The sequence below is a fragment of the Patagioenas fasciata genome, chromosome 3, assembly GCF_037038585.1.
Source record: "Patagioenas fasciata isolate bPatFas1 chromosome 3, bPatFas1.hap1, whole genome shotgun sequence".
NCBI lineage: Eukaryota > Metazoa > Chordata > Aves > Columbiformes > Columbidae > Patagioenas > Patagioenas fasciata.
The window spans coordinates 52905836-52918916 of NC_092522.1; the positions used below are offsets into that span (position 1 = coordinate 52905836).

Genomic DNA, 13081 nt, shown 5'->3' on the forward strand with positions numbered 1-13081 from the left:
GCTATGCACTTGTTGGTGTAGCCTTGTATGTGGTTAGCTGCCTTCATCGCAAGGCACACTACTGTCTCTTGTGCAACTTACCAAAAAGCACTCCTCAAGTACTCTTCTGCAAAGTTGCTAGCTATCCAGTTCATCCCTAGTAAGTACAGCTATGTGGGGGTTAAGCCATCCCAGTTGTAGACTTTGCACTTTACCTTTTTGACCTCCATGAAGTTTCTGCTGGCCTATTCCTCCAGCCTGTCAAAGTCTCTCCAGTGTTTTTTCTATCCACTATTCCCTTCTGCTTGTGCTTGTGTTTATTCTATACAGACAAGTTCAAAGACCTTGTTCCTCTTCAGAGCAGTGTTTTCTTTGATTATAGCCTATAGAGGCATGGTGGGATGAGTTTTCAGAAGCAGACTCTTACTTGCAGTGGAGGTTATAGTCTTGGAAGGGGAAGTGCCTGTGCTACCCAGCAAGTTGCCCAATGCCTTTGGAAATTTTCTTTTTCTTATCAGCCTCCCACTTACCACCAAAAATGATAGTGATATGATGCACACCTGTCCCCCAGCAGGAAACACAGGCCCTGAGGTGTTCACCTTTGTTATCTGCTCATTGATGGAGTCACTAAGGAGACAAATTAGTGAATTTCTGCTCTGAACTGCTTAGGAAAATTGTTTTAAAACAGACAATTTGCTTTATTTTGCTTTGTACCTTACCTTGTACTTTGCATCATCTCCTATCCACTTAGACCTAAAAGCTTCAGCTTAGATGAGGACTGAACTCAAGACTGCTTTTGTGTGGAGGTTTTCAGATAACCATGATCTGCCCAGAGAGGAAATGAAAGGACAGCGTCTGAGTATGAACTTATCACAGCCCAGCTCCAGACTTCCCTTCAGGGCAATCACAGGCTATATTCTGAATGAGAAAACATGATTAGTTTCCTTTTCTGCCCTATACCTGGCCAGCCTACTGTAACATTTCCAGAATAAATGAAGGTAATCTTCACAAGAAGGTTTTGTGTCTGTTTAAAGACAGAAAAGAGAAACAAATATAATCGGCTACTACTCCTCCTCTGTTCAACATGCTGCAATATGTTCTTTATCTTGCATGTTTCTGTAAAAAACATCCCTCCTGCATAAGTCAATCATGGGTACAGTTAAAGAGTTCTGGAATTAGAAGTGACAATTAAAAGAGAAAGATAAGATCGGAGTGGTAGGAAGGGAAAATTAAATGGTTTATTTCCACTCTCCTTCCCCCTTGCTCCCCGTATCATATTTTTGTTGAAGGAGTAGTATAGTTCTGCCTTGTTAGATACCACTTTATAGCATTTACCCTGTGCTACCTAAAATCTACCCATATCTGCACACTTTCTGCTACGGCTCCCTAGTGGTCCTTCTTCCAGTGAGTCAATCCCACTTAAATTTATTACTCCTTGATATGTAAATCAAGGCTCCAACTGTATCACATTTAAATATGCGCTTCAAATACCATTTAAGAGTGCGTGGATTCTGTGGGTTATCATGTTGTCTAGGCTGATGGGTCAAAATTTGACTTTCTGGTTGTTTCTAGCAGTCCCCAATATATTTTTCTGGGTAGCAAGAGCAGTTAGGGTCTGCTTTTGGCCACCCCAGGCTGCTCATTTGGAAACTGGGAATAGCAAGGCATACTCTGTAACAGTGGAGGTGTTTTTTTGTACTTGAATTCTTAAAATCTGTGCAGTCATGCTACAAGCGTGTTTTCTGCTACGTCTCCCTTATTTGGTCTCCTGGTTAAATGTAATTATTCCACCTACATACATATTATTCTTATTTATGGTTTCAGCTCACTCTCTTGTGGAATCCTCCAGTTGTCCTCAATCTTTCCTGAAAAGCAGTGCCTGAAAATGGGCATAACATTTGGCTGAAGCCTCTTCTGTGCTGTGCACATTGACAGGAGTATTCCCACTTGGTATGGGTTGAACACTAGCCTGTATTTGCCAGAATGGCATTTTTCTTGCTCACCATACTGACATTGTTGGTTTGTGCTGACCATGTCATTCAGCATATTACCCAGATATTTTCTAAATAATTTTCTACTGATCCAGCTGTTGCTGGCCGCTGAGCAGCTGTCTGTTTCTGCACATATTGAAGTTCATCCAGCTGTTCTCAGAATTTTATAATTTATCAAGAGCATTTTCAGTTCCAAACCTGTCTTTAAGAATATCTGCATACCCTCTCCATTTCATGTCATCCTCAAATTTAACAAGCATACAGTGTATTTTATCACCCATAACTAAACAATAATTCTGGAAAAATTAGATACAGATTCAGGATAAATCTCCATATAGTACTGCTTGTCCTTCCATTTGCACAGGGAACCTTTATGATTACTTTTTGAATATAGTTTTACAGAGGTTTGTTTTGTTTTGCACCCATGCTAGCTTATCTCCAGCTAGATTATTTTCTTTTTTTTATTTGTTTTGCTTTCTAATAAAAATGCCACTCAAGACAAGGCCAAAAGCCTAAGCCAAAATACACAACAGCTACTTCTCCCCTGCACTAACACTCTTAAACTGTCAAACTGGTTATTATTCAGCTCCTTGTTTTTCACTGCTGTGGTTAGAACAAGTTTACTTTTTTCCAGGATGTTTATTCTCTTTGGAAGTTGAAGGTAAAGTTGCTGTGCTTTTACTCATCTGCTTTCTCCCTTCTGCACTTCTCTTAAACACAGCCCCTGTGCTTAAGCTATTCCCATTGTTGGTGGCTGACCAGACTGCAGCTGTGCTTCTTGAAAGTAACTGCTAATGTGTCTGAGACTGTTTCAAGTAGTTTTTCACACATGCTAGACAGATGTTCGTCAGGTTCAGCCAAATTAGCAGTATATTAAGTGCTGTCTAGCCTGGTTGAGCAGCAGGATTTTTAGCATTTATTTATCCTTCTCTTGCTGATGTTACCAGTACAAGCTACCTGCTCACCTTTTCAGCGATGACTGAAGGAAAAAGCTCACTTTGGCATTTTTGACCTTCTCTTCCCTCTTCCCTCCTGTTAAGCAGGATAGCCACATTGCTTTGCTTTTGCTATTAATGTTAATGCATTCAGCTCATAGTGGCTTGTATTGCTTGAAACTAAGAGACAGTACTTCTATGTGTTTCTGTGGAGGGACTGTATCCCATCACAAAGAAACATCTTCTCCCATTTCAGAGCTGCTGGACACAGGTTGTCACTGTATTAGCACTGCTGTCTCGCTGAGTCAAAGTCCCCCCTTGCTACACGCCCTCCATGTTCACCACCGGGCAGGGCCAGCTTGCCAGGAGGAGCGCTGGTGTGCTGTTCCTACAGCAGACATGCAAACTGGTTTTGCTGGAGAGGAAGGAGGGTCTAAGAAGAACCTGTTTTAGCCGCATTAGGTTGTCACCGTCTTGAGGAGGTGAAGCCAACTGTGCTAAGGAGACAAAAGCGAGAGCCACTTGGAATTATTAGCTCCTTGAAGCTGGCCTTGCCTGTTACTGGCATTGAGAGCAAATGCCACTTAGGCGTTCTGGCATATGCTGAAAATGTAAATGTATTCCTACCTTTCTCATTAGTTTTCTCATGGGCTGCCGTTGGGTTTGGAGTGTGGGATGCTGAGATCAGGCTGTGCCCTTGCCTTCTGGCATGGCCTCTGGTAGACTTGAGTGTCTTTCATATGTTGCGTGGTTGTCTGTTAGGGTGTACAGCAGTTTTAAGGTCTTCTCCTGCTCCCTGAGATACAGAGAGCTGGCCTGAGTAGCAACCTGCGCCTTGGTTGCTGCCTGGTCCTTTGCTTCAGTGCAACATCGAAAAGAGTCACATTGTTTTCCTCCAAATTGCTGTCCATTTGGAGACAACTTACCAGCCTCTTCTCCCCCTAATTATGCATCTGTGTGCTTCACTGCCTTGTTGCCCAGGGAAACAAGGTCCTGCGGGACCACAGTATCTGTTTGCACAAGCCTAAATACTTTTGAATACACCGGAGTGCAACATTGACTCATTTATTAGGTCACTCTGAGCCAGAGTATAATAATAACATAAGTTACGAAAAAGTCCCTCCCCCGCAGCAAAACAAAACAAAACAAAGCCAACAATGGTTCACTTTCCAGGAAAAGTTAGGAAAAGCAGACTACCGTTTTTCTCAAGGGTTAAGATCATGCTGGTAACATCCTGTTGTTACCTTAGTTTATTGCATTATGTAATGCTGTGTGTAAGTGGATGATGAAATCATTATCGCCACAAATGTCAGCTAGTTATCTGCTGCAATGTTTGTGGGCCTTCTGAGTTATGAGGGTGACCCAACCTCTTCTCAGTGGTGCCCAGTGACAGGACAGGGGGCAATAAACACAAGTGAAAACACAGAAAATTCAATTTAAACACAAGAAACAACTTTTTTATATGGTGATGGTGGTCAAATGTCAGAATAGGTTGCCCACAGAGGTTATGGAGACTTCATCCTTGCAGATAATCAAAACCCAACTAGATATGACCCCGAGCAACCTGGTGTAGCTGACCCTGCTCTGAGAAGGGGAATTGCACTAGATGATCTCCTGAGGTGCCTTTTGATGTCAACCGTTTTGTACCTCAGTGTTGCTGGCTGCTGAGCAGCTGTCTGTTACTGCACATATTGAAGTTCATCCAGCTGTTCTCAGAATTTTATAATTTATCAAGAGCATTTTCAGTTCCAAACCTGTCTTTAAGAATATCTGCATGCCCTCTCCATTTCATGTCATCCTCAAATTTAACAAGCATACAGTGTATTTTATCATCCATAACTAAACTGAGAAGGGGAATTGCACTAGATGATCTCCTGAGGTGCCTTTTGATGTCAACCATTTTGTATCTCAGTGTAACCGTAAGAGGAGAAAAGCATTGTTATTAAGATGACTGGAAGAATGGTGAGCCTACCTTACAAAAATATGTTTATCTATAAACAACGTACACTGAGCTTGGGTGAAAGCCTGAGAGGAGCCATGATTTCTTCCTATAAATGACATAAAGAGTAGAAGACAAGGGAAGCACTATTTCAAGTAAAGAACTGGCACAAGATTTACAGGTAAGAAAGTATTATCTAACAATGAACAAAGTTAGACTTAACATTAAGAAGTCTAAATTTCTAAAACAACACACCAATAAGAACATTGAGAGTTTCCAAAAGGGATTATTTTACACACCACAGAAAGTGACCAGCCTTAGACCTAGTGTTGATGAATGGGCAGAAGAAGCTGCTCTCTCAAGCAGCAGAGATCATGGAGAATCCTTGGGGAAAAAAAGTCTGTAGTACCAAGAAATGCAGGTGGATGCTGAGCTTGGCAGGAATGCACAAGAGTTTCCAAGTCTGGCTGGATATTTGTAAAAAAGCTGTGGATAACAAGGAAGGTACCTTATTTGTATAGGCTAAGTCTATGTAAAATGCGCTGTTATAGAAGTGGAAGAGTTTTGTTCTGTGTTGAAAGATTTTGTCTTCTAAAGTTTTTCCTTTTTTAAAGTGTATTTTGTCTTTCCTCTTTCTTTTGGTTGTGTGCTATGGCAATCCATTTCATCATGAAGAGAAACTTGACAAGTGAGGAGCCTGGCTCATCTCTTTGGTAGTTTGGGCATGACCTACAGAACAGATGTTAAACTTTACACCTCAGATCACTTAAATCATAGCAAGCTTTGTAAGACTTCAGAGAAAATAAAACAGGGACGATTGTACTCTGCCAGGAAACAAACTAGTTTCATGACAGAAAGAAATCAATCCCCAGCTGAAAATGAGAGAGCAAGGAAGATTAAAAGATTTTCAGGTAACTTTTGTTCCAGCATCCCTCTGCTTCCAGCACAGGATGAATTTTCCTGCCCTAATAACAGACATCCCCAGTCACCTGTGACCACCATTGGTGTCTCAGCAGATTTTTCTACTCTGCTGGAAATGTTAAAGTTGAAAGCTCTTAAAAAGAAAGTAGAGGAGGGAACTCACAGCCTCCATATGTGTCTCAAAAGAGCTGAGTTATATGTGTCAGAGATTTTGGTGCTGAAAAACAAACAAGTTAAGAACAGACAACAGTGTGTTATGGAGCATGCCAAGGATGAATATCAGTTCATACTTTCAGACTTGGATGGGCTAACTAGAAGTGAATATTTTAACAAGTTCCTATATTTCCAGAAGGAGTTCATAGCAAGGCATGACCTGTTACAGAATGATTTCAGAGGGACCAAAGCATCAGAGAAGCATGAAGGAGAGTTGGCTAAGGTAAGAAAAAGAGTCTCCAAGTTGATGGAAAGGTGAATTTTGCATCAACTTTCTGAGTGGATTGGTTATGTGTATTCCAGGAAAATGGAATGGGTTTAGATAAAATCACCTCACTCTTCTTGTCAGAGAAATGATCTCATGTATATTCGTAGTTGTGTTACTGTAAGACGCATTTAGTATGTGCTCCAAAACCCTGAGCCCAGAGCCGTATGCCACTGTTTAACCTTCCCTCCATTATCATGTGGAAATGCGTAAAGTATGCAGTAAAGCAGGATCTTGCAAGCTGGTGATCTGTATGGGAAAACTCGCTGTTGGTCAGCAGCTCTGCAGGAACTGTATATTCAGTGTCTTGTCCAGTAGCTCATTTTAGATAATTTGTAAAAGAAGCTACCTTCTCTATGTATGCTGTGGACTATCTCTTTACACACAGTTGCTGCACTCTGCCTGGCCTCTTGTAATGGGGGGATGGGGAGTGAATTTGATCAGGCAACCACACACACCTTGCAGAAGTTGCTTGTGTTGCTTGAGTTGTTGCCCTGAGGGCAGCATTAACAATCTCATCAGTTCTCAGAGCCAAGTGCAGGAAGGAGATTAAGATACTGGATTAATAGAAATAAGGGATAGACTTTAATGAAAGAAGTTGGGGGTCAGTAAACTAAGAAATGAGCAGGTTAGTGTGGGCTGGAGAAGACCTGGCATTTCATGTAGATGAAAATAATTTTTGAAATAATTTGGCACCTCATCCCTCACTGTGGTACTTATGGCCAGCTATTTTATCAAGGGTGTTGTACAGAGAATTAAGCAGTGGTATTTGCAGTACCAGGGGAGAGATGGCTGCTGACAGATAAAATAGAAGTCAGGCTTGACTGAAACAGCCATCCCAACAGTAGTGCTATGTATACCAGAAACTGTCAAAGAAATGATCAAGCAAGTAATCAGAGATCTTTCTTGTGTACTTCCAACATGCTACCAAAGCTTTTCCAAAAAAGTTATGCAAAATGAGGGAAGTCAGGTGACAAATTAATTCAATCTTCTTGTGAGTATAACTCTTGGAGAAGGAGCATAATCCATATTCCACTAGGTTCTAGGAGATATCATCTGACATGCAGTTAACTAACTTGCCAAAAAAGCTGACTACTTCCTACCTTGGTAATTATCCCTAAGCAGCCTTTCTTCTGTGCCTCTGTGCGGAGAGGTCAGAGTAAAAGGAAGAAGGGATCAGGGAAAACAGAAGAGGTAAAGTGTTGTATTATAGCAGGATAACAGCTTGATCTTGTAATTTTTAAAACAGATTTTTTCCCAGAAAACATTTTCCCCAGAAACAATTTGAATCTGTACAATTTTTGTGAGATAGTGTAACTGGTGAAGTTTAGCAGAAAGCTGTACTAACTAGCACTGATGGCAATCTTTGTCCTTTAATTAAAATGTTAAAATTTCTATCAGCGTTGATTTGAAACAAGGATGTCCACAAAGTGAAAAACTGCCATAATCTACTATCTACTTAAGAGGCTTGTTGTGAAAAATTTGATCCTAATAACAGAGCACTTTGAAGTGAGGCCAGCAGCACTCTAAAGTTCCTGTGACAGGCGAACACAATGCACAAGTTGCCTCAGAGATTCTTTCTCTCTTCCAGGTTTACTTCTCAGAGCTGGTACGTTGAACTACAACATTATATGATTTTAATTGTTGTATTCCTTAGCTGAGTTTCTTGGGTTATTTATGTATTAACTATGTCTGTGAGCTAAGTTGCTTTATGGAATGCAATGTGTTCCAAGGCCTGTTTCTTCTAAACCTGGAGATGATCAGTCAAAGTCAGTGGAGATAGGCAGGCTAATTTATACTTATGGAAGCAGTGGCTGTAAAGATGTAAGTAAAATATTCAACTATAAGTTGAAGCGTAACATAGCAATTGTCTTCTGCCACACAAATCTGTGTATTCTTTGTTTTCTACAAGTCTTTTTGATGATTAGTACATTCTGTCTTGTTGAATGTGAGCTTTCATCTTACTGATGATCAAAATACAGATTTCATGCTATGACCATGACTTGATCTGGATTCTCATGGTATTTCTTACTGCATACTGTCGGGAGAAATGGCATGAACTTGAACAAACTAATACATTTTGACAGTAACTGCTTTAGAGCACCTTCTGCACATGCAGGTATGTAGTCATTCATTTTGATGATTGTACAGTAGCTCCAGAGAATATATAGCTGTGATCCCCTCCATTACAAGTGATGACAGGTTGTCAAGGAAGTATTTGAAGACATATGCAACAGTTCTCTGATATTTGTTGATATTCAAAGGAAATTAAGATAGGAAATATTCCTAAGCTTTAGCACAACATAAGCTAAATGTACCTTTACGATTGTTTTAAATGCATTATCTCCCAGTGCTCTTTGTCAATTTTTTCTTGGTGCATCTAGGACATCTAACCCTTTTTAGCTACAGTGAGGAAAGTGAGTGTCCCAAGGGTTTATATTCTTCAGGAGACTTTTCTCTACTCCCCTTGCTTTGAAATATTTTTTTTTTTATTTAGTCACTTGTGGTCTCAAAAGAGATGACTGATTTCTTCCTCATTTTGCTCATTCTCCCATTGTACACAGGTAAGTAAACAAGAGCAGAGACCAGGAGTGTTAAGAGATACACTCTATAGAAGGTTGTTTTCCAGTCTGCTCGGTGATCTGAGCTGACATCATTTCCATCCATAATCATCATCATGCTGATGGCAAAAGGAGAAAGCACAAGGAATTGCACACCTCTGCAAATCATCTGTAGATGCAAAGGCCACAAGACTGAAAGAAAAAGCACTGGGGAAAAAGATGAATTGGAAATTGCTCATATTCAGTGGTTCAGGAGCAGGCGATATTTTCAGTCGCTGCTTTTGTTCATTCAAATTAGGGCCTTAACTCTGTGTGTGTGTATGTGTGTGTGTGTTGTTTCCCTCAATTTTTCTTCATACCTGACCAGCAAACTAAATTGCATGGCTATAAAGCCGTATGATTTTTATCTTTAGTGCATTCCCAGTTCTGCTTCTGGCCCTACTGGTGAGATGACAAGCCCTTGCATGTGTCCCACTGTTCCTACTTCATGCCTTTTAATTAACCATATAGCGGTAAGCCTTGACTTTTTCTGCAGTGTCCCCTAGGTTACAAGACAGCAGCATAACATGCAATACGTGTGTTTGCACTCACGTAGTACATTAGGGGAAACCTGGAAAAGAGATCATACCACACCCTGTCCATGGCACAGGACACCATTTCAGCCCAGCCTGGACTGTCCTGGCCCTGTCAATCCTGGTCCCTTTCTCTATCTAACCCTTTTGTATTCTTACTACTTTCACTTTTCCTACTCAAAACTAGCCCCTTCTGCTCCTGTTAGGTTTTTAAGCCAGTGTTGTCCATCAAACCACAACCAATATTTTTGATTTTTTCTGAGGATTTAACCCTAGCTATCCTTTCTTTGGCATTAATCATGGGAGCTCCTATGTGATGTTGACAATCTGTTGGAATGAAAATGAAAGGTAAGGATGAATGTGGCACAGCTGACAGCATAAATGCTTTGTCTAGGTTGAGCAACACACCACTAAGTGGAAACACACCTGAAAGTGTTGTCCAAAAGCAAGGTGTTTGCATGAGTCTGAGTTATTCATATTTACTGGCTGTGACACACAGAGAGAATCATACATATTCTTTGTTATCTGTAACAAAACTTTATTTGCAAATGGAAAGAAGTTTGAGTGATTCCAAAACTTGCCATTGTTCGTTTTGTTTTGATTTGTTTTTTTTTGTTCATGTCTGGCCATATTAGCTCTTAGTCTTCTGAGCAGCTCATTCAGAAGTTTAAATCAGAACTGAATTTTACTGAAAATGCCAGAACCTGTAACAAAGGAAATAAATATTCAATGACATTACTTCACATTTTACTCTTTTTCAAGCATTCTCAGAGGCTCTGAAGGCTCCCATCAATGAGATGGAAACAAACACTTCAAAGGATCCAGAAACGCAGGAACTCAGGTAAGAAGTGCAGGTTCTGATGAAGAAGGCCAGTACTGCACCGGAAAGAAAAAAAGACTAAGTGTTGCAATTGTTATCAATCTCTCTAGTAGCAACTAGGTAGACGGGATAAACCAGAAGCAGATAGAGTTCTTGAAGTTTTTAGAAAACTCAGTTCATGGAGGGAAGGCAAATGTATTAGACCCTGTAAATGGCCTGTTCTAGGCAAAAATCTTTCTCCTTTCTTAATATATATTTTTGTTTGTGTCCAATTCCATCCCAGTTCTGTCTTTTGTACCAGTCACGCTGGGAGACATGGTTTAGCTCTGAGCAGGACAAAGGCTTTCTTTTGCCGTTTGCAACTGACCCCTACCAAAGAGCTTATCTCATCACACAGGAGTCTCCTAACCACACAGACTGCCACCTGCATTGTTAAATCTTGGACTGTGTAACTTTTGAAGGGACGTTGACTTTGTTCTCTATTATGGAGATGAGAAAGCCTGCACCTCTAAGACAGGACCTGGTTTGAATTCCTTGTTTTGACTAACTTATTCTCAAACTTCCTCAGGCTCCCTGTCTTCTATGGACTGATCCACAGTTTCCATGTCTCTGCTGTATGCTCCTTTCAAATTTCCTGCTCCAAGCTCTGATATGACTTGCTACCCTCAATGGTTGTTTAATTCTAGACCTTTAGGCTTGAAAGCTGTCCTAGCTTCCCTACCAACTTTCCTATTCTTCTCCCCTCCACTATCTGAACCTGAAGAATTAAGAAGTCACTCTTTCACTAAGCTGCTGATTCCCTTTCTTACCCATCCCTTTTTCTTGTACATGTTAGTCTAACTAGACTAGATGATTTAAGAAGTCTTTTTATCTTTGAAATTGTTGTTTCCAGTGTATTTAGTGTATACACATTACAACATGTACACTATGCTTTCAAAGTGTAGTTTGGATGATTCTGCAGTTAAGAAGTATGAAAGAGACTCATCTTCAATGGTTTCTGCTAGTATAAGCGGGAAGATAATTAACAGTGGCCAAGTACTCTACATGTCTACACTTGTCTACCAAAAGAGAATTCATGATGTGTTACTGTGGGATAAAGTCAAACTGACATGAATTTAAGATGAATCAGGAGCATACTGTGGAATATTTATAGAGTATGCATATGCAAATTTTATCTAGGTACAGAGACTGATTTTTGTGAAAGCTTTTATAAATATTTTAGAGGTAAAAGGGAAAAATACGACATTTTCTCTTCTGCCAAATGGCTGAAAGGGAATAATGATAAACATCCTAGAATGACCTAAAGGAGTTCTTGGGAGATTTGACAGCTGTAGGTATAAAAATCCAACACCCTGTAAGGCTGTTCAGTTCTGGATAGTGATCTGTTTCCAGAGAAGTCTAGGAACTTGTGCTATCCTAATGACAACTTCCGAGCTTTCCATGAAAAATAACAATCAAAATCTGCGTGCATTAGTTGCTACTGGGAGCCAAAGACCAAATTTTTCCTCTTGCCATGGACCACATGTAGTTCTTTCTGTGTATAGGGGAACCATCCTTGGAGGGTGGACAGAGGAAAAAAATTTCCTACAAGACTGATGTCTTTTTAAAAATAACATTGTTTAGTAGATATTAGAATATCTGGTAGAATTTTTGAGATCTGATGAGGAAAGGTGGAGTAAGAATATTGCAGTATAAACAAAGAACTAAGCTGCCCATTTATGCTATTGTGATACCTTTGCCTCTCACTGTGTGTGTAAGTAACGTGCAATTTTTTTCAGAATTTTCATTCAGTGGACAAGAGATTTCCCCTCTTAGGAAAAGAAGCTGCAGTTTTAATGAAGTAGAGGGTGACTGTTTGAATCCTGTTAGCTCCTCACAGAGAGTCAATTCTTCTCTCCTTTGCATCGCTGACATTTCTGGAGTCACTTCGCTATAGTTCAGTGAGCTTGAATTTGCTCTACACCCTGTTAGAGCAACATTTGTCCTCTGGACATATGTAGTTATCCTCATTAAATGTAACAACTATTTGTTCACATCTAACTTTGTATATGATCTTGAAAATATATTTGTGAAATTGTTGTTCTCTTTTCTCTATTCTGGACTGTAGAATGAATTAGTAATGGTGCTATGGATGAGACAGATTCTGGAGAATAAAACAGGTGAGTGATAGAAAAATTCTGAGTCAAGTAGGAAAGAATACGGCACAAATTATGGTAATAACATGTTCTAAAGAGTTGTAAAGAAAACCAACCAAGAAGTACCTCAACTGTTGAGATTTTTCCTGTTAGTATGATCAAAATGTGCTGACAACTAATAAAATTAGGTGCAGAACATCTTTCTTATACTTCTTTAACTCTTGTCCTCATCTGAAACCAGTAAATGTCAGTGGGAGACTTCTAATGCTGAAGAAACCTGGGAACCACCAAATCATCTCTCTGAGTCTGTGATTGATTCTATCACTGACAGAGTCACAGCACTCTGGTGTGTTCAAAACATCCCAGGGGATGGTGCATGAAACCCTTCAGCTGGCAGAGACGTGATAACTGGTTTTCCTGCTTATCGTGAGTAGGTTAAGCCACGAATCACATGCCTTCACCTACCCTTCCTAAGCTTCTTTTCAGCCTTCACTGTATCAGTCCTGGATGCTCTAGTTATCTATAAAATAGTCCAGTCCCTCTTGGGTGCTTGCTGGGTACTTTGTTTCAGTAACAGCAATGAGGTTTACAGTCTGTTTATGTACTGCCCGAGAAAGGAGTGTAAGGCCTTTGATCAGTGGAATCTGGATCAGGACCTTTGAGCAGAATGAAATTCATAAATCTGGAAAGCTGTAGAAGAGCGAAAAGAAAAGCAGACAAGTAATGAATTGAGAAATCCTGTGAAATGCC

General features: G+C 40.2%; 1 protein-coding gene across 1 annotated transcript in view; it reads left to right on the forward strand.

Annotated features, from left to right (window-relative positions):
- The first annotated feature begins 5495 nt into the window (after nt 1-5495).
- C3H6orf118 (chromosome 3 C6orf118 homolog) overlaps nt 5496-13081 on the forward strand; it is an 84887-nt gene continuing 77301 nt past the window's right edge. Inside the window, 7 exon segments of the mRNA XM_071807277.1 lie at nt 5496-5528; nt 5530-6201; nt 8395-8512; nt 10139-10217; nt 10658-10719; nt 11089-11231; nt 12304-12355. Of these exon segments, the coding sequence (XP_071663378.1) occupies nt 5496-5528; nt 5530-6201; nt 8395-8512; nt 10139-10217; nt 10658-10719; nt 11089-11231; nt 12304-12355 (1159 nt within the window).